The sequence below is a fragment of the Aotus nancymaae genome, unplaced genomic scaffold (genome assembly GCF_030222135.1).
Source record: "Aotus nancymaae isolate 86718 unplaced genomic scaffold, 86718_ANA_hifiasm-v0.15.2.pri h1tg000003l, whole genome shotgun sequence".
Classification (NCBI taxonomy): Eukaryota; Metazoa; Chordata; class Mammalia; order Primates; family Aotidae; genus Aotus; species Aotus nancymaae.
In genome coordinates this window covers 3,133,633-3,159,158 of record NW_026988414.1, presented here as the reverse complement: position 1 = coordinate 3,159,158, position 25,526 = coordinate 3,133,633, and the positions used below count along the sequence as shown (strand labels likewise).

Genomic DNA, 25,526 nt, shown 5'->3' with positions numbered 1-25,526 from the left:
TTTTTTTGTATTTTTAGTAGAGATGGGGTTTCGCCATGTTGGCCAGGCTGGTCTCGATCTACTGACCTCAGGTGATCCACTGCCTTGGCCTCCCAAAGTGCTGGGATTACAAGTGTGAACCACCATGCCCAGCTGTCATTCTTGTTTTTAAAAATTATATCAGTAACATATCAGGCCAAGTCCCGTTGGCTCATGCCTATAATCCCAGCACTTTACGAGGCCAAGGCGGGCAGATCACTTGAGGTCAGGAGTTGGAGACCAACCTGCCCAAAACGGCAAAACATTGTCTCTACTAAAAATACAAAAATTAGCCAGGCATGGTAACACATGCCTGTAATCGTAGTACTCAGTAGGCTGAGGCAGGAAAATCGCTTGAACCTGGGAGGCGGAGGTTGCAGTGAGCTGAGACCATACCGCTGTACTCCAGCCTGGGCGACAGAGTGAGACTCCACCTCAAAAAAAAAAAAAAAGACATTATACTTTTTTCCTAATTTTGTTATTGTGGTAAAATACACATGACATAAAATGTGTCATCTTAGCCATTTGTAAGTGTACACTTCAGTGGTATTAAGTGCATTCATACTGTGCATCCATCACTACCACCCAACCCCTCTCCAGAACTGTTTTCATCTTGCAAACTGAAACTCTCTGCGCCCGTTAAATGCTCACTCCCATTTCCTACTCCTCCACGCCTGGTATCCCTTCTGCTTTCTGTCTATTCACTTATGTAAAAGTGAAATCATACAGCATTTGCCTTTTATAACTGGCTTCTTTCACAGATAACACATTTTTTGTACTGCTCAGCAACATTCTTTTATGCTTAATATCTCTTAGACATCTTTTGGGTCACTGCATACACGTCTACGAGGAAGGTGATGTTATTCCTGATTTTAAGTTGTAGAAGGTTGGGAGGCTGAGGTAGGAGAATCGCTTGAACCTGGGAGGTGGAGGTTGCAGTGAGCTGAGACCGCACCACTGCACTCCAGCCTGGGCAACAGAGTGGAGCAAGACTCTGTCTCAAAAAAAAAAAAAAAGACGTTGTAAAGCAGAGGCTTAGGCTAAACAGTTTGCCTGGAGTCACAGAATTATTTCATGTTGGAACTGGATTTGGACACACATGTCCCAGACTGCAAATCTCTTGCTCTTTGTGCTCCCTGAGATCCACCTGTGCCTGAGGGAAGGCTGGGGGCTCTCTGGGTTACTCATTTAACCCCCAGGCACAGGGATGCCCTGGCTGTGCCCAGGAACCTGGTCCCATTTGTCCCACCTGCTTGGGCTGCCTTGTGGGAAGTGTCTGTTCTGCATGATGCCCACTTGTACATCTCCCTGGGGGCAGGGCAGGAGCAGATAGGGAATGCTTCTGAGTTCTTCAGGGTCCTCAGGGGCTGAAGAGCAGCATCTAGAAGGAGGAGCCACCCCTGCTGCTCTGGTAACCTGGTAAGATGCAGTAGCTGCTGCTCCCTGCTGAGCTTTCGCTGGTGTGAGGCTGGGAGAGCGCTGGCTCTGCAGGGTAGGAATTCATGATGGTTTCAGTGAGTTTTGTGTGATTAAATGGTTTAAGAAAGCATAAAAACTAGAACAGATACATCTGTATCCAGAACTCAGCTTTGTCAGACTTAAGTGTTTTGCAGTAATTGCTTCAGACACACACGCAGGTTCACACGCACACACATACAAACACACCCACACTTAAATGTGCATATGCACTTAAGTAAAATATTCCACAGTTGAAGCCCCTTCCCCAATGCCATTTTCTTCCCTGCTTAGATACAATCATTATCTTGGTTTGGAGACTTTCCATGCATGCTTTTGTATCTTCAGTATACTTGGGTATATACATTGTAGAAAACCTATATACTGTATGCATCATCTACAACTTGTTTTTTGAATCAGCATTGTTTTGAGGTTTATCCATATTGATACATGTTGCTACAGTTCATTAACTTTAATTGGTTTAAAGCATTCCATTGTATGAGTAGAACAATTTATCCTTTCTCCTGTTGATGAATATGTAGGTCTTTGCTGACTTTTTGCTATTCCAAAGATTCTTCAGTGAGCGTGGTTGTGTGGTTTCTCACTATGTTAAGATGCATAAATAACCAGGAGAGAAGTTGCTGGGTTGTAGTGTGTGCATCCTACCTTCTCTAGGAGTTTACAATTTTTGCCAGTTGGAGCGAGTGAAATGATACGATATTGTTTTAATTTACATTCCTTGATTACTAACAAGGCTAATAATTATTTCGTACATTAGTTCCATTTGCATTTTTCCCTTGTGAATTGCCTATATGTATATTTTGCCATTTCCCCCATTGGATTGTCTTTTTCTTTTTTTTGCAGGAGGAGTTCTGTGTTTAATCTGTATATTAATCTTTTCTTTTTCTTTTTTTTTTTTGGCCGAGTCTTCCTCTGTCACCCAGGCTGGAGTGCAGTGGTGCTGTCTTGGCTCACTGCAACCTCTGCCTCCTGCTTTCAAGCGCGTCTCCTGCCTCAGCCTCCTCAGTATCTGGGATTACAGGCGCCTGCCACTACATCTGGCTAATTTTTGTATTTTTAGTAGAGACAGGGTTTTGCCATGTTGCCCAGGCTGGTCTCAAACTCCTTACCTCAAATGATCCACCTGCCTTGGCCTCCCAAAGTGCTGGGATTACAGGCATGAACCACCGCACATGGCCTGTCTTAGCTATTCCTGATCCTTTGAAATAGTGATTTTCAAAAATCTTGGGCACGGTGGCTCAGGCTGGGTGTGGTGGCTCACATCTGTAATCCTAGAACTTTGGGAGGCTGAGGTGGGCAGGTCATGAGGTCAGGAGATAAAGTCCATCCTGGCTAACATGGTGAAACTGTCTCTACTAAAAATACAAAAATTAGCCAGGTGTGGTGGCATGCGCCCGTAGTCCCAGCTACTCAGGAGGCTGAGGCAGGATAATCACTTGGACCTGAGAGACAGAGGTTGCAGTGAGCCGGGATTGTGCCACTGCACTCCAGCCTGGTGAGAGAGCAAGACAGAGTTTCATTCTTATTGCTGGAGTGCAATGGCGCAATCCTGGCTCATTGCAACCTCCACCTCCTGGGTTCAAGCAATTCTCCTGCTTCAGCCTTCCAAGTAGCTGGGATTATAGGCACCCACCACCATACCCAGCTGATTTATTGTATTTAATAGAGACAGGATTTCACCACGTTAGTCAGACTGGTCTCGAACTCCTGACCTCAGGTGATCCACCCGCTTTGGCTTTCCAAAGTGCTGGGAATACAGGCATGCCTCTGTGCCCAGTCAAAAAATCTTTTTTCTTAATTACTTGAGTAACAAATGCTTAATACTCATAATAAAAAATAGAGGCCAAACGTGATGGCTCGCAACACTGTACTCCAGCTTGGGAAGAGAGATACGTTTGGGGTGAAAAAGGATAATAAACAGCAGTCTAATCTCACTTCTGAGGTTGTTCAGGGTATGTGTGTATGTAACTTATGGCAGAGGGGTTACCTACTTTTTAGATTTGACAAACTTTGAACATTTCCTCTTGCTATCATTCAATAAGTCTTTTTTTGTTGTTTTTATTTTTGAGATGGAGTCTTGCTCTGTTGCCCACGCTGGAGTGCGGTAGTGCAGTCTTGGCTCATTGCAACCTCCACCTCCCAGGTTCAAGCCGTTCTCCTGCCTCAGCCTCCTGGGTAGCTGGAATCACAGGCGTGTGCCACCATACCCAGCTGATTTTTGTATTTTTAGTAGAGGTGGGGTTTCACCATGTTGGCCAGGCTGCTCTGGAACTCCTGACCTCAAGTGATCTGCCCACCTCAGCCTCCCAAAGTGCTAGGATTACAGAATGAGCCACCACACCCAGCAGTTTATTATTTTGTATCTTGCTTTTTTCCAAAATGGCAGTATGTGAAGAGCTACTCCATTCCACTGAACCGACCCTGTCACTGCATTCTTTTTTATTTTTATTTTTATTTTGTTTTATTTTGGTGCTGTAACTCTGTCCAGGCTGGGCAGAGGCCTGGGCCCACCCACTCCTTGGTCCACTTTTTACACAACGTGGACACATCTTTGACAGTTTTGCTGCTCCTTTTTAGACAGGGAAACAGAGACCCTGGGAGAGAAGCTGTTCCACAGCTCCTGTCACTGCATTCTAATGGCTTCTTTTTTTTTTTTTTTTTTTTTTTTGAGACAGGATCTCTGTCACCCAGGCTGGAGAGCAGCAGTACAATCATAGCTCACTGCAGCCTTGGCCTCCTAGCTCAAGCAATATTCCCACCTCAGCATCCTGAGACCCTAGAACTACATGCCCTGCTTATTTTTTGGTAGAGATGGGATCTCGCTATGTTGCCCAGACCGGTTTCGAACTCCTGAGCTCAAGTGATCCTCCTACCCCTGCTTCCCAAAGTACTGAGATAACAGCTGTGAGCCACTGCATCCGGCTTCTGGTAGCTTCTTTTTAACCAGGGTGTTAAAAAGAAGTGCTTATTGTCCACCTACTGTGTACCAGGCCCCACCTAACTCTGTCTCTTTGCCAGGTATCCCGGAGCCCTCTGATGGTTTTCCTTCTTCCATTTTCAACCGTAACTCTCAAATGCACGTTTTATTTACTCATCAAGTGCCTCCTGAATCCGCGTTGCTCTGGCGAGGCCAGGCCGGGCTGAGTTTGCTCTCCACCTCCTGTTCACATCCACCCGAAGGCTCTCGCTGGCCCTGACACACTGCATGTGTTGAGTATTTCAGGCCCTGGCCTTTTAGCAGCCCTCTAAGGCAGGGCCTACCTGTAGCCCCATTCCAAAGATGGGGTAACTAAGGTTCAGAGAGGTGAAGTCACCTGTCCAGCATCACAAGTAGCAGAGCCAGGCTAGCCCTGGCCTGGCCCTTACCTCCAAGCTCACGTAGGGGGCTTGCTCTCCACCCACCAGGGGTCTTAGACAGGTGGTTTGGGAAGCCCCATTTCTGTGATCTTGACAGTCCTGAGAGCTCACAGGGCATTTGGCACCTTCCCCCATGTTACGATGGGAACCAAGGTGCTGAGAGGGGAAGGTGTCCTGGCTCCTGGATACTACCTCTCCCTCTCTGCCAGCTGGAGGCCGGAACAGTTAGGACAAAGGGTGTCTGTGGTGGTGGCAGCAGCTCTGCACTCACAGCCCAGCCGTCTGACCTGGGGGCGGGCAGATGAGGGGGAAGGAGTCCAGGCTGGGCAGAGGCCTGGGCCCACCCACCCCTCGGTCCACTTTTTATACAACGTAGACACATCTTTGACAGTTTTGCTGCTCCTTTCTCTCCCAGGAGACGCTGGGAGAGAAGTTGTTCCGCAGCTCTGCCAGGACACAACGCCAGCCTCCCAAGCTTGGGAGAGCCAAGCACAGGGAGGGTAAGCAGGGGCACTTCCCGTAACATTGAGACAGCCCTGCCACCCCCCCACCTCAAACACTCCCTTCCCTTCTGGGGCATTTTTGACCACACCTAGGTGCACCCCATGCACGGCTCTAAGGTGGAGTCTGCTCCATCTAAATGGCCCACCCTGGAGGTGCTGCCTGTCTGGGCCCACTGCAAATCCAGGTTCGAAGGCCGCCTCTGTCACTTCCAGGCTGTGTGAAGTTGGGCAGAAGACTTCTGTCTCCGAGCCTGTCTCCCTGGTTAAAAAATGGATACTGGCCAGGCGCGGTGGCTCACGCTGGTAATCCTAGCACTTTGGGAGGCTGAGGCAGTTGGATCACGAGGTCAGGAGTTTAAGACCAGCCTGGCCAAGATGGCGAAATCCTATCTCTGCTAAAAAAAAAAAAAAAAAAAAAAAAATTAGCCAGGCCTCTATAGTCCCAGCTACTCGGGAGGCTGAGGGAGGAGAATTGCTTGAACCTGGGAGGCGGAGGTTGCAGTGAGCTGAGATCACGCCACTGCACTCCAACCTGGGCAACAGAGCAAGACTCTGTCTCTCAAAAAAAAAAAGGGCACCAGGAATATTACTCAACCTTCAAAAAAAGGACATTTTGATATGTGTTAGAACGTGGGTGAGCCTTGAGGACATTATGTTAAGTGATAGAGCCCATCACAAAAGGACAAATACTGTATGATTCCACTTACATGAGGTCCCTAGGGGAGTCAAAGACAGGAATTGGAACAGGGTGCCAGGAGGCGGTGGGGGAAGGGGCGTTGTGATTAATGGGTGCGGGGTTTAAGTTTGACAAGCTGAACAGAGTTCCACGTATGGTGGTGATGTCTGCACAGCAGTGAATGTGCTTCATGCCACTGAACTGTACCCTTAAACATGGGTAAGATGGTAAATTTTAAGTTACGTGTGTTTTATGACAGTCTAAAAAAACTGAGGGAAAAAAATGGACCTGGAAACAATGGGCACCTCCTGGCTTGTGGGGAGAATCTGGCCTTGGCCTTGACTATCTGTTTCTTAACCGGAACTGTTCTCTTATGGGTGTCTGGTCTTCTGCAGTCCTGAGCTCCTGGGCGGGTCCCTGCACTGGGCCCCTCCCTGTGGGGATTCCTTAGGGCTGGGCAGGGAGAGGAAGGGCCCAGGCCGCTTAGCGTTAGTTCCCTTCCCTGCCCCAGCCCCAACCCACATCCACCTGAAACTGCTGCCGGCCTCCCCACCACACCTGGGGCCACGCCCTGCAATGCCCCACCCCACCTTGTCCCCTTTCAGGCGCTCTTTGGGAGAGCCTCTGAGTGTATGGAGCCCTTATGTGTGCAGTTGACTCCTGTCCTCACAGAGAATCCAGCCTCACTAGGTGCTGAGGAGGTGGAGGAAAGATTATCCAAGCCTGGGCTGACTGTGCTCCACTCTGCGCAAAGCAGTTTAAAAGCATTTGGGGGCCAGGCATGGTGGCTCGTGCCTATAATCCCAGCACTTTGGGAGGCCAAGGTGGGCGAATCACCTGAGGTGAGGAGTTCGAGACCAGCCTGGCCAACATAGTGAAACCCCGCCTCTACTAAAAATACAAAAAAAATTAGCCAGGCGTGATGGCACACACCTGTAATCCAGCTACTGGGAAGGCTGAGGACAGAGAATCACTTGAACCCGAGAGGCAGAGATTGCAGTGAGCCAAGATCACGCCATTGCACTCCAGCCTGGGCAACAGAGCGAGACTCCGTCTCAAAAAAAAAAAAAAGCATTTGGGGAGTGGTTGCAGTGGCTCACACCTGTAATCCCAGGACTTTGGGAGGCCAAGGCGGGCAGATAGCTTGAGGTCAGGAGTTTGAGACCAGCTTGACCAACATAGTGAAACCCTGTCTCTACTAAAATACAAAAATTATCAGGGCGTGGTGGTGGGCATCTGTAATCCTAACTACTTGGGAGACTGGGGGAAGAGAATCGCTTGAACCTAGGAGGTGGAGGTTGCAGAGAGCCAAGATCGTGCTGCTACGCTCCAGCCTGGGTGACAGAGTGAGACTTCATCTCAAAATAAAAAGCATTTGGTTCCCTAGACTTGCCAGGTGCAGTGGCTCATGCCCATAGTCCTAGCTACTTGGGAAACTGAGATGGAAGGATCACTCAAGTCCAGGGGTTTGAGTCCAGATGGGCAACATGGCAAGACCCCACCTCTAAAAAAATTTTTTTAATTAGCCCAGTTGAGGCCAGGTGCGGTGGTGGCTCATGCCTGTAATCTTAGTACTTTGGGAGACTGAGGTGGGCGGATCACGAGGTGAGGAGTTTGAGACCAGCTTGACCAACATGTTAAAATCCCGTCTCTACTAAAAATACAAAAATTAGCCAGGCATGGTGGTGCACGCCTGTAATCCCAGCTACTCAGGAAACTGAGGCAGGAGAATCGCTTGAACCTGGGAGGCAAAGTTTGCAGTAAGCCGAGATCATGCCACTGCACTCTGGCCTGGGCAACAGAACGAGACTCTGTCTCAAAAAGAAAAAAAAATTATCCCAGTGTGGTGGTGCACACCTATAGTCCAGCTATGCTGGAGGCTGAGGCAGGAGGATTGCTTGAGGCCAGGAGTTTGAGACCAGCCTGGGCAACATAGCAAGACCCCGTCCCATTTAATTAAAATAATCTCCTCCCAGCAGCCCTGCGTGGTATTGTGCCCTTCATGTATGTGAAGAAACTGAGGCTGCAAGCGGCGAGGAGCTTGTCCAAGGTCCCACAGCAAGGCCGCCAGAGTCCAGGCCCACAGCTGGGTGCTGGCTTCCCCACTTCATCCTCGGGAAGAGCTGCATGAGAGGGAGCCCGCTGTGCAGGGGGCAGGCAGGGCCTCTGATCACCAGGCTGGCTCCTGGTGGAGTGGGGCTCCTCTTCCCCACAGCTTTGGGAACTCAACCCTGGATTTGGTGCCTGCACCCTCTTTCCTGATGTCCCCCGAAACCTTATCAGGGAGGGGCAGTGACTTGTCCAGAATCACACTGTAGAGGACAAGGAAATGGGCGCAGCTGGGGGTGACCCCTCCGGACAGGCCACCCTCACAGGGGTAGGCCCAGGTGTCAGCCGGGCCAGGCCCGAGAGAGACTCCGGTCGAGGCCCTTCTCAGCTCTGCAGTAGGCCTCTCGGAATCCCAGAGCCCTCCTCCCCACCACACTCACACTCACACTGGAGAGAGGAACCGAAGCGGAAGTCCCACCCTGGTCACTTTTTTTTTGCCCCCACTGGACCTAGCCAAGGGCTGAACAACGTCCAGATTCGCCCAGACCAAGCGCAGAGTGGGGCGGGTGGTCACAGTCAGACCTGAACAGGACGGGGTTTCCCGCCTTGGGCGGGTGGGGTCGTTCGACCTCTGTGAGCCTCGGGTTTTCTTACCTGTGACTGAGCTGGGGACACTTCCTGCCTCAGAAGCAGGAGTCTGGATGGTGCAGACAAGCCCCGGGGCAGTGGGGCTAGGGCGGCTCCTCACAGAGGAAGCTGGTGTTTCTGTGAGTGAATACTCCCCACTCCCCAAACACGAGGGAGGCGTTGCAGTATCGCTGCCACCACATCCTGCCCGCTCAAGCAGCCGCGCCCACCCTGGCAGTCTCATTCCAGACTCTGGGACAGGCAGGCTGCGGCAGGCACCAGCCCCTCTCCTCTCGGCCTCTCCCGCTTCCGTTCCCCAGTCGTTAGGCCCTGGCCCTGGATGGGGACTCCAGGTGTCTGTGTGTCGCAGTGGAGGCAGCTGTGTGATTCAGCAGGCCCTCCCAATGCCGCTTTCTTTCCCAGCGGTGTGGGTGGTGCGTGGACCCAGCTGGTCATTAGAGGGCCCGGGCCTTCCTGTGGGGTAGTGCTTGCCTGGGCTTGCCCTGGCCCGTGAGTCCTGGCATCGCTAGGAGGGCTGTCTTCTGGGCTGGAGCTGCCAGTCCAGGCCAGGCAGTGGTGTCTGCTGGCCCTTTGGTGACCTGAGTGCTGTGAACGCTGAGGGTGGGGAAGCTGCACTCCTGGGTCCATTTCTCTTGGCACTGTCTGGGTGGGACCTTGGGCAGGTGGAGGGCAAGCCCCACATGGTGACAAGGACCTGAGCCCCGTGGTGGGGTGACAGGGTTTGTTGAAGTCTGGGTTTGTTATTTTTGTTTTGTTTTGAGATGGAGTCTCGCTCTGTCACCCAGGCACAATGTTGGCTCAGTGCAACCTCTGCCTCCCGGGTTCAAGCAATTCTCCTGCCTTAAGCGTCCTGAATAGCTGGGACTACAGGCACATGCCACCACACCCGGCTGATTTTTTATTTTAAGTAGAAACGGTTTCGCCCTGTTAGCCAGGGCTGGGTTTCTTCTTACTCTACTCTGCCACTCAATAGCAGGGTGATGTTGACAGGTAATGTCACCTCCCTGAGCCTTAGCACCCCCATCTGTGGAATGGGGCTAAGGGGTCCTGGTCTCTTGGGCATCAAAGGGACCCTGGGAGGGCCTGCAGGGGAGACCTGCCTGGTACCTGGCACACTTCCAGGCCCTCAGCACCAGCTGTGGCCATTGTCACCCTGCTGAGTGTCCCATTCTACCTGCCTCACGTAGAGTCTTGCTCTGCCTTCCTCCTGCCCTCCCCATCCCAGCAAAGCCTGGAAAGATCAGGGATGCAGAGTGTTTGGCATTTGCAGAGAGGTGCTGTTCTTGAAGAGTTCCTTCAAGAACTAGGCTGGGCACAGTTGCTCAACCCTGTAATCCCAGCACTTTGGGAGGCCAAGGCAGGTGGATTGGTTGAGGCCAGGAGTTCAAGACCAGCCCGGCCAACATGGTGAAACCCCGTCTCAACTAAAATTACAAAAACTAGCTGAATGTGGTGGCGGGTGCCTGTAATCCCAGCCGCTTGGGAGATGGAGACACGAGAATCGCTTGAACCCAGGAGGCAGAGGTTGCAGTGAGCCAAGATCCTGCCACTGCACTTCAGCCTGGGTGACAGAGTGAGATATTGTCTCAAAAAGGAAAAAAAGAATTTGTTACTCTTCTGATGATTAATATGATCAGTAATCAAAGAAAGGCGGCCCATTATCGGCACCACTGTTTCTCTCCTAAGAGAAACAGACACATTTGACATAGGCCTTTAAAGTTTGGTTTAGAAATCTAAGTACTAGGTTATGGTGTGAAGTAAGAATAGACTATAAACTAAATGCACAATTTGGCCAGGCGAGGTGGCTCATGCCTATAATCCCAGGACTTTGGGAGGCCGAGGCGGGTGGATCACCTGAGGTCAAGAGTTCAAGACCAGCCTGACCAGTGTGGTGAAATTCTGTTAAAACTAAAAATACAAAAATTAGCTGGGCATGGTAGTGTGTGCCTGTAATCCCAGCTACTTGGGAGGCTGAGGCAGGAGAACCCAGGAGGTGGAGGCTGCAGTAAGCCAAGATTGCACCACTGCATTCCAGCCTGAGGGACAGTGAGACTTTGTCTATAAATAAATAAATAAATAAAAGCACAATTTATTTTAATAAATATATAGAAACAGCGGGGCGCGGTGACTTACTCCTGTAATCCCAACACTTTGAGAGGCCAAGGTGAGGGGATTGCTTGAGGCCAGGAGTTCAAGACCAACTTGGTCAACATAGTGAGTTCCTGTCTCTACAAAAAATTTTAAAAATTAGCCGGGCATGGTGGCACACACCTGTAGTCCAGCTGGTGGCACACTCCCCCAGCTACCTGGGGGAGGCTGAGGTAGGAGGATTGCTTGACCAGGAGGTCGAGGCTGCAGTGAGCCATGATCGTGCCACTGCACTCTAGTTTGGGCAACAGAGCAAGATCCGGTCTCTTAAAAATTTTAAAATTCTAAAAGAATACACAGAAAGGACTGGAAGGTTGTTATTCAGTGAAAAGCTAACAGTGTGTAACACTGGCGGTGATTGTACACGGGATTCTTTTTTTTTTGCCATTATGCTTTTTTACAATTTTCTGTATGTTCTCCAGGGAACATCTAGTACCTTTTTTCTACTTGATGGCCTTACAGAACATTGTAAGGAGAACGTGCCTTGGACACGTGATCACGAATGGCCACAGAGAGATGTTCTCACAGAGATCTTGTGTGCCTCCTGTGTGGCACAGGCTGGGTTTCCTAATGTGGCTTCTCAGCCACCGTTTCCTAAGCTTGGCCATCATTAGAGTCACCAAAGTTATGTGTTAAAAATCAGGTTCCTGGCTGGGCATGGTGGCTCATGCCTGTAATCTCAGCACTTTCAGAGGCCGAAGCGGGCGGGTCATGAGGTCAAAAGATCGAGACCATCCTGGCCAATATGGTGAAACCCCATCTCTACTAAAAAATACAAAAATTAGCTGGGCGTGGTGGTATGCACCTGTAGTCCCAGCTACTCAGGTGACTGAGGCAAGAGAATCACTTGAACCCAGGAAGCGAAGGTTGCAATGAGCCTAGATCGCAGCACTGCACTCCAGAGTGGCAACAGAGTGAGACTCTGTCTCAAAAAAAAAAAGAAAAATCAGGTTCCCAGCTTCTCTCCGTAGTAGTCAGACTGTACTCTTTCGGGGAGAGCCTGCTGTTGCTGCTGTTTTTCATTGCTTTATACACATGTAACCAGAGATGATTTTACATTAAGACCTCTCTGTGATCACCCAATTCATGGGGGAGGAAAGCCTTATTCTTAATCCCCCCTGTTGAGGCCACTCCCCCAGGAGCCTGTCATTAAGACCCATTGTGTGACCTTTGATCTTCTGCGTGTTCCCAGAATCCTGTACACGCATAACTATACACACGTGGTGGAATGTTTCTGTTGTTGTTGAGGCAGGGTCTCTGTCACCTAGGCTGGAGTACAGTGATGGGATCATAGCTCACTGCAGCTTCGACCTCCTGGACTCAAGCGATCCTCCCACCTCGTCTTCCCAAAGTGCTGGGATTACAGGCGTGAGCCACTGTTCCAGCCCCCATGTGGACTTTTTAAACCTTGCTCTTTGGTTTATGGATTCACCTTGCACCCCCTCTGCATGTTGCTCTTTCCTTGTACTTTGCGGGAATCCCTCCAGCTCATGGTTGTAGCTTCACAGCAGCTGGTTCCCAGTGAACTGGGAGGTTCGTTTTGTTTTTTTTTAAATGAAGTTTTGCCCTTTTTGGCCAGGTTGGAGTATAATGGTATGATCTCGGCTCACCGCAATTTCTGCCTCCTGGGTTCAAGTGATTCTCCTGCGTCAGCCTCCTGAGTAGCTGGGATTACAGGCATGTGCCACCACGCCCAGCTAATTTTGTAATTTTAGTAGAAATGGGGTTTCTCCATGTTGGTCAGGCTGGTTTCAAACTCCCTACCTCAGGCGATCCACCCGCCTTGGCCTCCCAAAGTGCTGGGATTACAAGTGTAAGCCACCGCGCCGGGCCTGACTGGGAGCTTTAAATGTGTCCTTCTGGTCAATCTGATCCTTAAATGGGTGGACTTTAGAGAGGCTTCCCAAATGCTCTTACTGGAATGCAAGGGGGTGGGGCAAAGAACCCTGAGGCTCCACTAGGGATCTGTCTCGTCTTACTGTGTTCAGTCTTCCTGTGTGTTAAATGAGGAGCCTGCCTGCCTCCCCCAGGGTGGTTTCCCAGCCACGTGGCCACATGATTTCTGCAGAAGGGCTAAGTGGGCTGCCCCATGGAGTGGGCAGGCTTTGGCTCCCAGCTAGATTTGAGGTGGAATTTTGGACAATGGTAGAATTTTCTTTGTCTTTGTCCCCTGACCCCTGCGTCCTAGGAAAGCCAGGCCACCCTGCGCTAACCCCCTCCTGTGGGTCCCTTTTAGGTTAAACCATGATTCCGGTGACAGAGCTCCGCTACTTTGCGGACACGCAGCCAGCATACCGGATCCTGAAGCCGTGGTGGGATGTGTTCACAGACTACATCTCTATCGTCATGCTGATGATCGCCGTCTTTGGGGGGACGCTGCAGGTCACCCAAGACAAGATGATCTGCCTGCCTTGTAAGTGGGTCACCAAGGACTCCTGCAATGACTCGTTTCGGGGCTGGGCAGCCCCTGGCCTGGAGCCCACCTACCCGAACTCCACTGTTCTACCGACCCCTGACACAGGCCCCACAGGCATCAAGTATGACCTGGACCGGCACCAGTACAACTATGTGGATGCCGTGTGCTACGAGAACCGGCTGCACTGGTTTGCCAAGTACTTCCCCTACCTGGTGCTCCTGCACACGCTCATCTTCCTGGCCTGCAGCAACTTCTGGTTCAAATTCCCGCGCACCAGCTCGAAGCTGGAGCACTTTGTGTCTATCCTGCTGAAGTGCTTCGACTCGCCCTGGACCACGAGGGCCCTGTCGGAGACGGTGGTGGAGGAGAGCGACCCCAAGCCGGCCTTCAGCAAGATGAATGGCTCCATGGACAAGAAGTCCTCGACTGTCAGTGAGGATGTGGAGGCCACCGTGCCTATGCTGCAGCGGACCAAGTCACGGATCGAGCAGGGCATCGTGGACCGCTCGGAGACGGGTGTGCTGGACAAGAAGGAGGGGGAGCAGGCCAAGGCACTGTTTGAGAAGGTGAAGAAGTTCCGGACCCACGTGGAGGAGGGGGACATTGTGTACCGCCTCTACATGCGGCAGACCATCATCAAGGTGATCAAATTCATCCTCATCATCTGCTACACCGTCTACTACGTGCACAACATCAAGTTCGACGTGGACTGCACCGTGGACATTGAGAGCCTGACGGGCTACCGCACCTACCGCTGTGCCCACCCCCTGGCCACGCTCTTCAAGATCCTGGCCTCCTTCTACATCAGTCTGGTCATCTTCTACGGCCTCATCTGCATGTACACGCTGTGGTGGATGCTGCGGCGCTCCCTCAAGAAGTACTCGTTCGAGTCGATCCGCGAGGAGAGCAGCTACAGCGACATCCCCGACGTCAAGAACGACTTCGCCTTCATGCTGCACCTCATCGACCAGTACGACCCGCTCTACTCCAAGCGCTTCGCCGTCTTCCTGTCGGAGGTGAGCGAGAACAAGCTGCGGCAGCTGAACCTCAACAACGAGTGGACGCTGGACAAGCTCCGGCAGCGGCTCACCAAGAACGCGCAGGACAAGCTGGAGCTGCACCTGTTCATGCTCAGTGGCATCCCCGACACGGTGTTTGACCTGGTGGAGCTGGAGGTCCTGAAGCTGGAGCTGATCCCCGACGTGACCATCCCGCCCAGCATCGCCCAGCTCACGGGCCTCAAGGAGCTGTGGCTCTATCACACAGCGGCCAAGATTGAGGCACCCGCGCTAGCCTTCCTGCGCGAGAACCTGCGGGCGCTGCACATCAAGTTCACTGACATCAAGGAGATCCCGCTGTGGATCTACAGCCTGAAGACACTGGAGGAGCTGCACCTGACGGGCAACCTGAGCGCGGAGAACAACCGCTACATCGTCATCGACGGGCTGCGGGAGCTCAAACGCCTCAAGGTCCTGCGGCTCAAGAGCAACCTGAGCAAGCTGCCGCAGGTGGTCACAGATGTGGGCGTGCACCTGCAGAAGCTGTCCATCAACAACGAGGGCACCAAGCTCATCGTCCTCAACAGCCTCAAGAAGATGGCGAACCTGACTGAGCTGGAGCTGATCCGCTGCGACCTGGAGCGCATCCCGCACTCCATCTTCAGCCTCCACAACCTGCAGGAGATCGACCTCAAGGACAACAACCTGAAGACCATTGAGGAGATCATCAGCTTCCAGCACCTGCACCGCCTCACCTGCCTTAAGCTGTGGTACAACCACATTGCCTACATCCCCATCCAGATCGGCAACCTCACCAACCTGGAGCGCCTCTACCTGAACCGCAACAAGATCGAGAAGATCCCCACCCAGCTCTTCTACTGCCGCAAACTGCGCTACCTGGACCTCAGCCACAACAACCTGACCTTCCTCCCCGCCGACATCGGCCTCCTGCAGAACCTCCAGAACCTGGCCATCACGGCCAACCGGGTGAGTGGCCTGGCCACGGCTCGGCATGTGGGCCGGCAGGCGGCCTTGGCCGGGGCCTGCGGTGGGACGCTCGGCAGGCCCAGTGTCTTGGGACCGATGCCCCGGAGTGTGGAGTCCTCACTGGGGTTTACAGAACCACCCAGGAGCGAAGCTCTGTTCAAGAGACAGACTCCTGGGGCCCCATGCCCGGCCTGCCGAATTCCAGTCTCTGGGCCCAGGGGCCTGTCTTTGCTCCAGAATGCTGCAGTTCTCCTGCCTGGAGAGACTGTATGGCCAGGCAGGGCCTGTCCCCCTTGAGCCCGGTTCCTCTTTAGCAGGGATGTGCATGGGCGGGAGGTCCGAGGCCGGGGGTTCTCTCGCAAAGCCAGGTGGTAGGAGTCAAGACTTGTCCTGGAGCTTGTGTCTTCCTTAGCTTGTTCTCAGTCGGATTTGGAGGCAAGGGGCCAGTCCGGGTCTACCCGGGACAGAAACTGTGTGTGTGGCCAGTGCTGGCTGAGGGGAAACCGGGTGGTCTCTGCGGCTCCCAGCATCTCTCACACATCCTTCTCCACTGTATTTGGTGGTGTCAAAGGCAGAGTTGGGCATAGTTGGGGCTAGCTTGTCACTGCCTACCTTTCTGGAAAGAAAACTGTGCAAATCATTGTAACTGGGAGTTTGGGAGGCCACATCCTTGACATACTTTCAAGACTGTTGGTGGCCTGTGGGTGCCAGTCCCTTCCTGGCTGGGGAAGCCCCCATCCGAGGGCCCCTTGGTGGAGGCAGTGTGGATGGGCGGCCGGGTACTCCCGTGGCTCTGTGGTCTGGCCTCCAAAGTGGAAACAGAGCCGCTGCCATTGCGGGGACCCTCCCTCATCCTCCCCTCCTGGGGACCTGCGGGTCCTCCTGGGCCTCACATTCGAGAGGTTCCTGCAGTGAGGCAGGTGGTAGAGGAAGCCTGAGGCCAGGGCCTGGGAGACAGAAAAGCCAAAACAGCCACCACTTCCGTCCCGACACAGCAGCAGCTGTCATGCCGGGCCCCTAACAGCTTCACTAGGGATGTCACCAGTTTTGAGAGGCTAAAGAAGAGACCTGGAGGTAACCGGGCACAGTGGGTCACACCTGTAATCTGAGCACTTAGGGAAGCCAAGGTGCCACGATGACTTGAGCTCAGTTCGAGACCAGCCTGGACAGCATAGGGAAACCTCATCTCTATCAAAATACAGAAATTATCCAGGCATGGTGGCATGTGCCTGTAGTCCCAGCTACTTGGGAGGCTGAGGCAGGACTGCTTCAGCCTAGGAGTTCAAGACTTCAGTGAGCTATGATTTTACCACTGTACTCCAGCCTGGGCAATAGAGTGAGACCCAGTCTCTTTTTTTTTTCCTTTGAGACAGACTCTTGCACTGTTGCCTGGGCTAGAGTGCAATGGCACGACCTCGGCTCACTGCAACCTCTGCCTCCCTCCCAGGTTCAAGCGATTCTCCTGCCTCAGTCTCCCAAATAGCTAGGATTACAGGCACCCACCACCATGCCCAGCTAATTTTTTGCATTTTCAGTAGAGACAGGGTTTCACCATGTTGGCCAGGCTGGTCTCGAACTCCTGGCCTCATGATCCGCCTGCCTCAGCCTCCCATAGTGCTGGGATTACAGGTATGAGCCGTGCCCAGCTGAGACCCAGTCTCAAAAAAAAAAAGAAGAGCCCCTGGAGCCAGCAAATGAAACATAGGGTGTATTTGGGGAACTTACCAGTTAGCACAGTGCATAGGCGCTCTGCTGGAGCACCAGGTCCCTGGGAACACAGAGGAACAGGCCCCTGAAGGACGAGGAGGAGGAAGCCAGGTGGAGGGGAAAGAGAGAGTCCAGGAGGTTCTGGTAGGCCAGCAGCAGTGAGCCAAATAGGAAAAGCGTTCCTGCTCATATAAAGCATGCGGTTCCTAGAGCATTTTCACTTAGCACCCTCCCCTCCGCAGCCTCCGTGTGGCAACCCACATTTCGTAGTAGGCTTGTTGCTGTTGGGTGCATCTGCCATGCAGCACAAGCTGAAGTCCCTGTTGGTTTAGTGAGCACCTGCTCTGTGTTCACCCTGTGCTGGCATGACGTGTCTGTCTTCTTCCCACCAACCCACTGAGTCCTCCCAACAGAATCTGTCTCTACATCCCCGGGCACGGAGGGAGGTGGCTCCTGGAATGCCCTGTCTGTCCTCCCCAGCCAGAGGACAGGACACACCTTCTCCAGCATCACTCAGACTGGAGGCTTTGGGCCCTCCAGATGCCTGCTGACCTGGCAGCCTCCTTCCCCTCCTCCCCAGGGCTCTCTTACTACAGAGCGGCCTGCGACTCACATGTATCAGGGATGTTGACAAGTCTATCTCCTGCCACCCCATATGATGACTTGAGCACAGCGGGAGAGTGTACCAGGGCAGGGTTTTCTCTTGCAGTTCTGGGGCAGGCCCACTGAATAGGAAAATTGGAGTCCCCTGGGGAGAAGCCACATGTGGGAAGCACAGAACGAACCCAGCCCTTCTTTATGGAGAGGGACCCCGTGGCTTCCCCACGGCACAGTGTTGCCCTTGATGAGCTCGGGCTTTCCCCACAGCTCCTGTCGTGCCTGCTCTGTCCCGGGCGCTGTGTGCTAGGGCTGTCCTGGCTGAGGAAGGGGTGCGAGCCTCCAGCCTGGCTTCCCATCCTGTCCCTCATCCCCTGCTCCTCCCACCAGCCTTGCCTGTTAGTGTCATGCCTGTTGGCTGAGGTCACCCCTCAGGAAAGGAGCTGGCGGCAGGCATGCTGTCCCAGAGGAAGGAGACCCTCTGGACACCCTGTTTAGTACACAGCTTAATCACATCCTGTCCCCGCCCCCTGGAACTCCAGAGCCTTAATAGGGAAAACAGTTTCCTTGGGCCAGTCCCAGGCAGACCCCTCATTTTAAGTGGGAGGGCTGAGCCCCTCTTCCTCCTCACTCGGGCTCCACAGCTCCTCAGCCGTCTTGGCCTGTGGTGACCAGGAGGGGTGGGCGTGGCCTGACCAGGCCCTTGGGTGCTGTTTCTCCCAATTTAAATTCTTGCTAATGAAAGCCTTGACAAAACAGGTATTCATTCACTCACTTGTGTACTGATTTGTGCAAATTGGGTGCCTTTTTTTGTTTTTAGAGACCGGGTCTCACTATGTTTTCTAGGCTGGTCTTAAACTCCTGGTCTCAAAGCCTTCCACCTTGGCCTCCCAAAGTGCTGGTGTTATAGGCATGAGCCACTGCGCCTGGCCTTTGTACAAATGTTTTTTGAGCCCTCCTAGAATCCAGCTATGGAGTGAGGCGCTGGGGACACAGGGATGAAGGCCAAGTCACCAGGCAGTTAGCACAGTGCATAGGAGCTCTGCTGGAGCACCAGGTCCCTGGGAACACAGAGGAACAGGCCCCTGAAGGACGAGGAGGAGGAAGCCAGGTGGAGGGGAAAGGGAGAGTCCAGGAGGTTCTGGTGGGGAGGAGCCGTGAGATGGGCTGCCCAGGAATGTGGGCATGCTGGAGAGCAGAGGCGGGGCTGTGTGGTAGGGGTGTTGGCCGGCAGGAGAGTCCGTCCTCCACCTCAGTTTCAGTTGTCTCTTCATTTGTTTAATAGCCAGTCCCTTAGGCAGGGCACGATGGCTCACCCTGTAATCCCAGCACTTTGGGAGGCTGAAGTGGGCAGATCGTGAGGTCAGGAGTTCGAGACCAGCCTGACCAATATGGTGAAACCCCATCACTACTAAAAATACAAAAATCAGCCCAGGCATGGTAGCAGGCACTTGTAATCCCTGCTATTCAGGAGGCTGAGGCAGGAGAATTGCTTGAACCCGGGAGACGGAGGTTGCAGTGAGCCAAGATTGCACCACTGCACTCCAGCCTGGGTGACAGAACAAGACTCCGCCTTGGAAAAAAAAAGAAAGAAAGAAAGAAAAACAGCTGGTCCCTTGCCAGCCCATAGGCTTTGATGACTAAGACCTAGCTCTTTTGTTCAAAGTCGGACGAATAGCAAATGTTTACCAAATTCCTAGTGATTGAGTGGGTGAAGGAATGAGCTGGCTTGCAACGTGAGCTTCCTCTTGCTGTAGTGTGTGGGTTGGGTAAGAGGTGGGAGAGTGGAAGAGAGCTGTTAGGAGGCTATGATTAACCATCAGGTGAGGCCGTGAGGCCTGGCGTGGCCAAGGCCGGTAGGGATGGAGAGGCGTGGATGGATCTGGAAGACGCTGGCGGAGGGGGCATCCAAAGGGATGGGGTTGATGGGGGAGGTGGTCTGAGTGACAGGTTTTTTGCGTGGATTGTTGAGACTGGAGCAGGCAGGTTTTCAGAGGCCAAGGTGTGTCTCATGTCAGGTGTCTGTGGCCCGGGATGTCCAGGGGACCACACTGAATCCACCTGAAGCCCAAGGAGTTACCCTTTCCAGGCTCATGGGTGAAGAGGGGTCCTTGACGCGCTCACTGTGGAGAGCAGAGAGGGAGGAGGACAGGAGTCTGCGAAAGAGGAGGGCAAGGCCAGAGCTGGGTTAGGAACTGGTGATTTAGGCAAGAGTTAAGGGTGGATGAGGACAGAAGCCAGGTGATGGAGGTGGAGTGAGGAGAGAGACAGCGGCTTTCCGGTGGTTGGTCGGGAAGGCCAGAGAGCCAAGGACAATGGAGGGGCCCTGGAAGGCTCCTGGGAAAGTTGTCTTTTTCAAAGATCAGGTAGAATTGAGGCCTTTCAGTGCTGATGGGGACCCACCGAAGTCCCTGGGGAGGTAAGAGTGGGTGCAGTTGAGGGATTGAGAACCAACTTCAAGCCTCCAAGGCCCGGGCAGGCCACACTCGGGAGAGAAGGGTAGGTCCAGAGGATGGGTGTGGCTGCGGTGGGAGCCAAGCAACTGAAAGGACCTCCCCTGTCCTCTGTGGGGCCTGGAGAGGGCTCCCTGCCTCAGAGCGGGGCATGTTCCGGGAAGGAAGCCTTTAAGGGAGGGAGGGGACTCTAGAGCCAGACTCCATGCAGACCTAAGAGCTTTCCTGCTGTCCCTGACCACTGAGTGTGTCAGCAGAGGACATCACAGGGTGGGAGTGGGGCCTTTCTGGGAAGGTTCCGGCCCCTGGGTCCCGCAGATCCCACTTCCTGTCTGCCCTCTGACCTTCAGCCCTGGTGACCTCAAAGCCAAGCCCAGACACATTCCCAGTCCCAGGTGGCCGTGTAGGATCCCCAGGCCAGGAGCTTCCTTGAAAGCACCTGCTGCACCCAGGCCGGGCGTGGTGGCTCACACCTGTCATCCCAGCACTTTGGGAGGTCAAGGCAGGCGGATCACCAGAGGTCAGGAGTTCGAGACCAGCCTGGCCTACATGGTGATACCCCATCTCTACAAACAATACAAAAATTAGCCAGGCATGGTGGCGCGTACATGTAATCCTAGCTACTCAGGAAGCTGAGGCAGGAGAATTGCTTGAACCCGGGAGGCGGAGGTTACAGTGAGCCAGGATTGCACCACTGCACTCTCTGGGTGACAGAGTGAGACTCCGTTCCTGCCCCCACACACACAAAAAAAGAAAAGAAAGCACTCTGCTGGGCCTTGGCCACGCTTCTTTCCCTGGTGGGAAAGCCAGGTTGCTACCCAGGAACTGAGGTCCTCCTCCAAAAATGGCCACAGAGAGTGCCTGTGACATTGAGATCAAGTCTACAAAAAGGTCCTAAGCCACTGAATGTCCAAGCTTAGAGGCATTTCTAGTCCAAACTGTACCTTTTACAGATGGGGAAACTGAGGCCCAGAGAGGGAGGGGACTTCAGGGTTACCCGGTAACTGAGTGCCGTATTTGGCAGGAGGAGCATATAGCATGGGCTGTGAGTGGGAGGAAGGAAGCAAGGCATACATCCTGTCCTGGCCCTTTCAGAGAGGCCACAACCTCAGACGAGTGGCATGTCATCTCTCCCAGCCTCAGTCTCCTTGGCAGGAAAATGGGGGCGGTGATAGAGCAACCTCAGAAAGGCTGCTGTGCAGTCTCCCCATCATCCTCACTTGGGATTGGGGCCCAGGGCTCCTGACTCCTGCCCTCCTCCCCTCTCCCATCTGAAGGAGGCAGCTTTGGGACAGTCAGGCTCAGTAAGAACTCACAGCCCCAGCTGATTCATCGCAGCAGGGCAAGGAAGAAGCTGGCATACATGAGGCTCTTCCCGTGTGCCAGGAGACACAACACGAACCCACTGCAGCCCCACTTTTTGCTCCTTGCTCCGCTAACAGTGTGAACGGCTCACCAGTGCATGGGCTGATGAACCAGGTTGAAATCCTGGCTCCACCACTTACCAGCTGAACCTCTGGACAAGTCGGTGTCTTTGGGGCCTCAGTTACCCCATCTGTAAAATGGGAAGAGTATGGACAGAGTATTTCTAGGTAGTTTGCTGGTTAAATAAGTTAATAGTACCAGTGCCCGGTGTGAACCTGCCACGCATTAAGCTTCGTACAGATGTCGTCTGTTAACAGCAGTTGCTCCATAACTGCAGGGAATGCGGTCCGCTGTGGATGCCTGACACTGCAGGTAGCGCAGAACCCTATATATTCTGTTCGTTCCTATTCACATGTACCTATGGTAAAGGTTAACTTATAAATTAAATACCGTACACTGAGGCTTTGAGGCCATTACTAAGTAAAGTAAGGGTTGCCTGAGCACAAGCCCTGTGAGACTGTGATGGTCTATCTGGTCACGGATGCGGCTACTGAGTGACCGACATGGACAGCAGATGCAGTGTGGGTGTGCTGGACTAAGGGACCACTTGCGTCCTGGATGGGACAGATTTCATCACGCTACTCAGAGTGACATGCAATTTAAAACTTACGGAATATTGGCTGGGTGCAGTGGCTCATGTCTGTAATCTCAGCACTTGGGGAGGTGGAGGTGGATGGATCACCTGAGGCCAGGAGTTCAAGACCAGCCTGGGCAACATGGTGAAACCCTGTCTCTACTAAAAATACAAAAATTAGCCAGGCGTGGTGGCCAGCATCTGTAATCCCAGCTACTTGGAAGGCTGAGGCAGGAGAATTGCTTGAACCTGGCAGGCAGAGGTTGCCGTGAGCTGTGATTGTGCCACCACACTCCAGCCTGGGCAACAGAGTGAGATTCCTACAGAATTTAGGTTGGGTGCAGTATCTCACTCCTGTAATCCTAGCACGTTGGGAGACTAAGGTGAGAGGATCACTTGAACCCAGGAGTTTGAGACCAGCCTGGGCAACAGAGTGAGACCTTGTCTCTCCAAAAAAAAAAAAAAAGATGGAATTTCCATTTAACATTTTGAACTGCAGGTGATCGTGGGTAACTGGAACCACAGACAGCAAAACTGCAGCTAAGGGGGGCTACTGCATTCATGTTTGGCAAAATCGGAGGGCAGGGCTCCAGATGGCCAGGACAAAGCTCCCTGTACTCATGCCACCCTGTGACTTAACAGATGAGGAAACTGGGGCCAGGGAAAGGGCAGTGACACAGCTGGAATCCTCGCCCCTATCGGTGAACTCTCCCAACTTCTCAGGAAGAGTTAATGGGGTGGGTTTTCTCAGCATGCTATTTTGCTTTCGCAAGTAGTTCTTAAGCTGGGCAGGACCAACAGCCTGGCTCCTGGTGAACCCTGGGATGGAGGTGGGAGCAGCTGGCCAGTGCGATGTACTTCCGAGGGTGCCAGGTGCTGGAAGACAGTGGGAATCGAGCCAGGCAGGTCTCATCCTTAGAGCCTGTGTCTAGCAGGTAACAGATGGAAGGATAAGCACTGCAAGTGGGGATGTAGCGGCCATGAGACCCAGGAGGTCAGGGAAGGCTTCCTGGAGGAAGTGACTGTAGAGCTGAGACCTGGCGCACAGGCAGATGTTGGCCAGACTTTGGCCCAGATTATGCTGGTTCTGGGGTGGGGGCCTGGGGATCAGAAAAGATGCTGAGATCTGGCGGAGAGAGGGAAGGGAAGCCCAGAGGCCCCATCCCAGCCACACCCACCTCACTCTTGCCCTGCTTTCTGCCCTCCAGATCGAGACGCTCCCTCCGGAGCTCTTCCAGTGCCGGAAGCTGCGGGCTCTGCACCTGGGCAACAACGTGCTGCAGTCACTGCCCTCAAGGGTGGGCGAGCTGACCAACCTGACACAGATCGAGCTGCGGGGCAACCGTCTGGAGTGCCTGCCCGTGGAGCTGGGCGAGTGCCCACTGCTCAAGCGCAGCGGCCTGGTGGTAGAGGAGGACCTGTTCAACACGCTGCCGCCTGAGGTGAAAGAGCGGCTCTGGAGGGCTGACAAGGAGCAGGCCTGAGCGCGGCCGGCCCAGCACAGCCAGCAGCGGAACCGCCAGCCAGTCCTCAGGCCCAGAGGGCCAGGCCCAGCTTCTCCCAGAGCTCCCGGACAGCCAGGCCAGCCTTGCAGCCGGGCAGGAGCCCGGGGCCGGTTGTGAGTCGGGCCGGAGTGAGAGGACAGTATCTGCGGGGCTGGCCCTTTTCTCCCTCTGAGACTCACTCACGCCCCCCGGGGCAAGCGGCTGTGGAGGAGAGCAAGTCTCAGCGCAGTATTTGGATAATCAGGGTCTCCTCCCTGGAGCTCCCCAGGGGCTGAGCTGCCCAGAGGTCCTGGGACTCTCACTTTAGTTCTTGGTATTTATTTTTCTCCACCTCCCGCCTCCTTCGTCCAGATAACTTATACATTCCCAAGAAAGTTCAGCCCAGATAGAAGGTGTTCAAGGAAGGGTGGGCTGCGTTTTCCCTTGTCCTTATTTAGTGATGCCACCAGGCATTTAGTGCCCACCCAAACTGAGCACAGTGGTCCGGGGCAAACCAGCCGTGGGACGGTCACCCAGAGGTGCCAGGCTGGGCTCTGGCAGTGCGGTCCATGGGAAAGCAGGCCTCCAGCTGGAAAGGCCAGGCCTGGGGCTTGCCTCTTCAGTTTTTGTGGCAGTTTTAGTTTTTTTTTTTTTTTTTTTTTTAAATCAAAAAACAATTTTTTTAAAAAAAGCTTTGAAAATGGATGGTTTGGGTATTAAAAAGAAAAAAAACACTTAAAAAAAAACAACACTAATGGCCAGTGAGTTGGAGTCTCAGGGTGGGGTGGCAGTTTTTCTTGAGCAAAGCAGCCAGACGTGGAATTGTGTTTCCTTTCCCTGGGGCGCAGGGTGCAGGATGTCTTCCGAATCTCATGTGACCTTGGTCCAGGAGTTCTGTTTGTTCCTGGGGCAGGGAGGCTTTTTTTGTTTGTTTTTTGGGTTTTTTTGGTGTCTTGTTTTCTTTCTCCTCCATGTGTCTTGGCAGGCACTCATTTCTGTGGCTGTCGGCCAAAGGGAATGTTCTGGAGCTGCCAAGGAGGGAGGAGACTCGGGTTGGCTAATCCCCGGATGAACGGTGCTCCATTCCCACCTCCCCTCCTCGCGCCTGCCCTGCCTCTCCACGCACAGTGTTAAGGAGCCACTTTGCCCAGACTCCGTTTCCCCACCTCCTGTGGCATGGGTATGCCCAGTGCCGCTGCTGGCCTCTGCTGCTTCCATCAGCCCTGTTGCCACCTGGTCCTTCATGAAGAGCAGACACTTAGAGGCCGGTCGGGCACGGGGAGGTCGCCCCTGGGAGCATAGGCTCCCTGACTTTGGTTCCAAGCCAGTTTCCGTCCCCGGCGCCTGGAGTGCACACAGCCCAGTCCGCGCCTGGTGTCGGGAAGCCACCCTGCTTTAGATCAATCACTTGGGTCCCCACCTTAGAAGGGTCCCCGCCTTAGATCAATCACGTGGACACTAAGGCACGTTTTAGCGTCTCTCGTCTTAATGATTATGTCCGTCCGTCTGTCCATTGCGTTTTCTGCGTCATGTCATTGGGTATAATCCTCAGAAATAATGCACACTAGCCTCTGACAACCGTGAAGCAATCCATCACACGTGGGTCTGAGCTTGTAGACTCGGTTTCCAGTATCAAATAAATCTATAACAGAAAGTGGCCTTTGGAGGTCTTCGTGTCCTGGGAGGACCCTTCCCTCACTTCTCGGAAGCCTGCTGGGCCGTGTGGACCATTGCTTGGGCACCCGCAGGAGAGTTTACTCTGCTCTCTCTGCCCCATGAGACTGTGTTCCTTTGGAGGCACTTACTGGAGATTGTAAGCCGGACGGAGCACCGGCTAGGTAACAGGCTGAGACCCGGGCCAGGGATCCTAGAGCCAGCACATCCTGCCATCCTAGTCACCTGTGGTTGGGCCCTCATGAGGGTTTTTTGTTTTCTGACAGGGTCTCATTCTGTCATGGAGAGTGCACTGCTGGAATGTGGTGGCGCGATCACAGCTCACTGCAGCCTCGA

The 25,526-nt window shown here is 53.3% G+C and overlaps 1 protein-coding gene across 2 annotated transcripts in view; it reads left to right on the top strand.

Moving 5' to 3' along the window:
• LRRC8A (leucine rich repeat containing 8 VRAC subunit A) overlaps positions 1 to 25,173 on the top strand; it is a 37,381-nt gene extending 12,208 nt beyond the window's left edge. For both annotated transcript variants that reach the window (XM_012458006.2, XM_012458007.3), the window contains exons 3-4: positions 13,112 to 15,276; positions 23,241 to 25,173. In XM_012458006.2, the coding sequence (XP_012313429.1) occupies positions 13,120 to 15,276; positions 23,241 to 23,516 (2,433 nt within the window). In that variant the 5' untranslated portion in view covers positions 13,112 to 13,119 and the 3' untranslated portion in view covers positions 23,517 to 25,173. The remainder of the gene's footprint in view (positions 1 to 13,111; positions 15,277 to 23,240) is intronic.
• Positions 25,174 to 25,526: the final 353 nt, after the last annotated feature.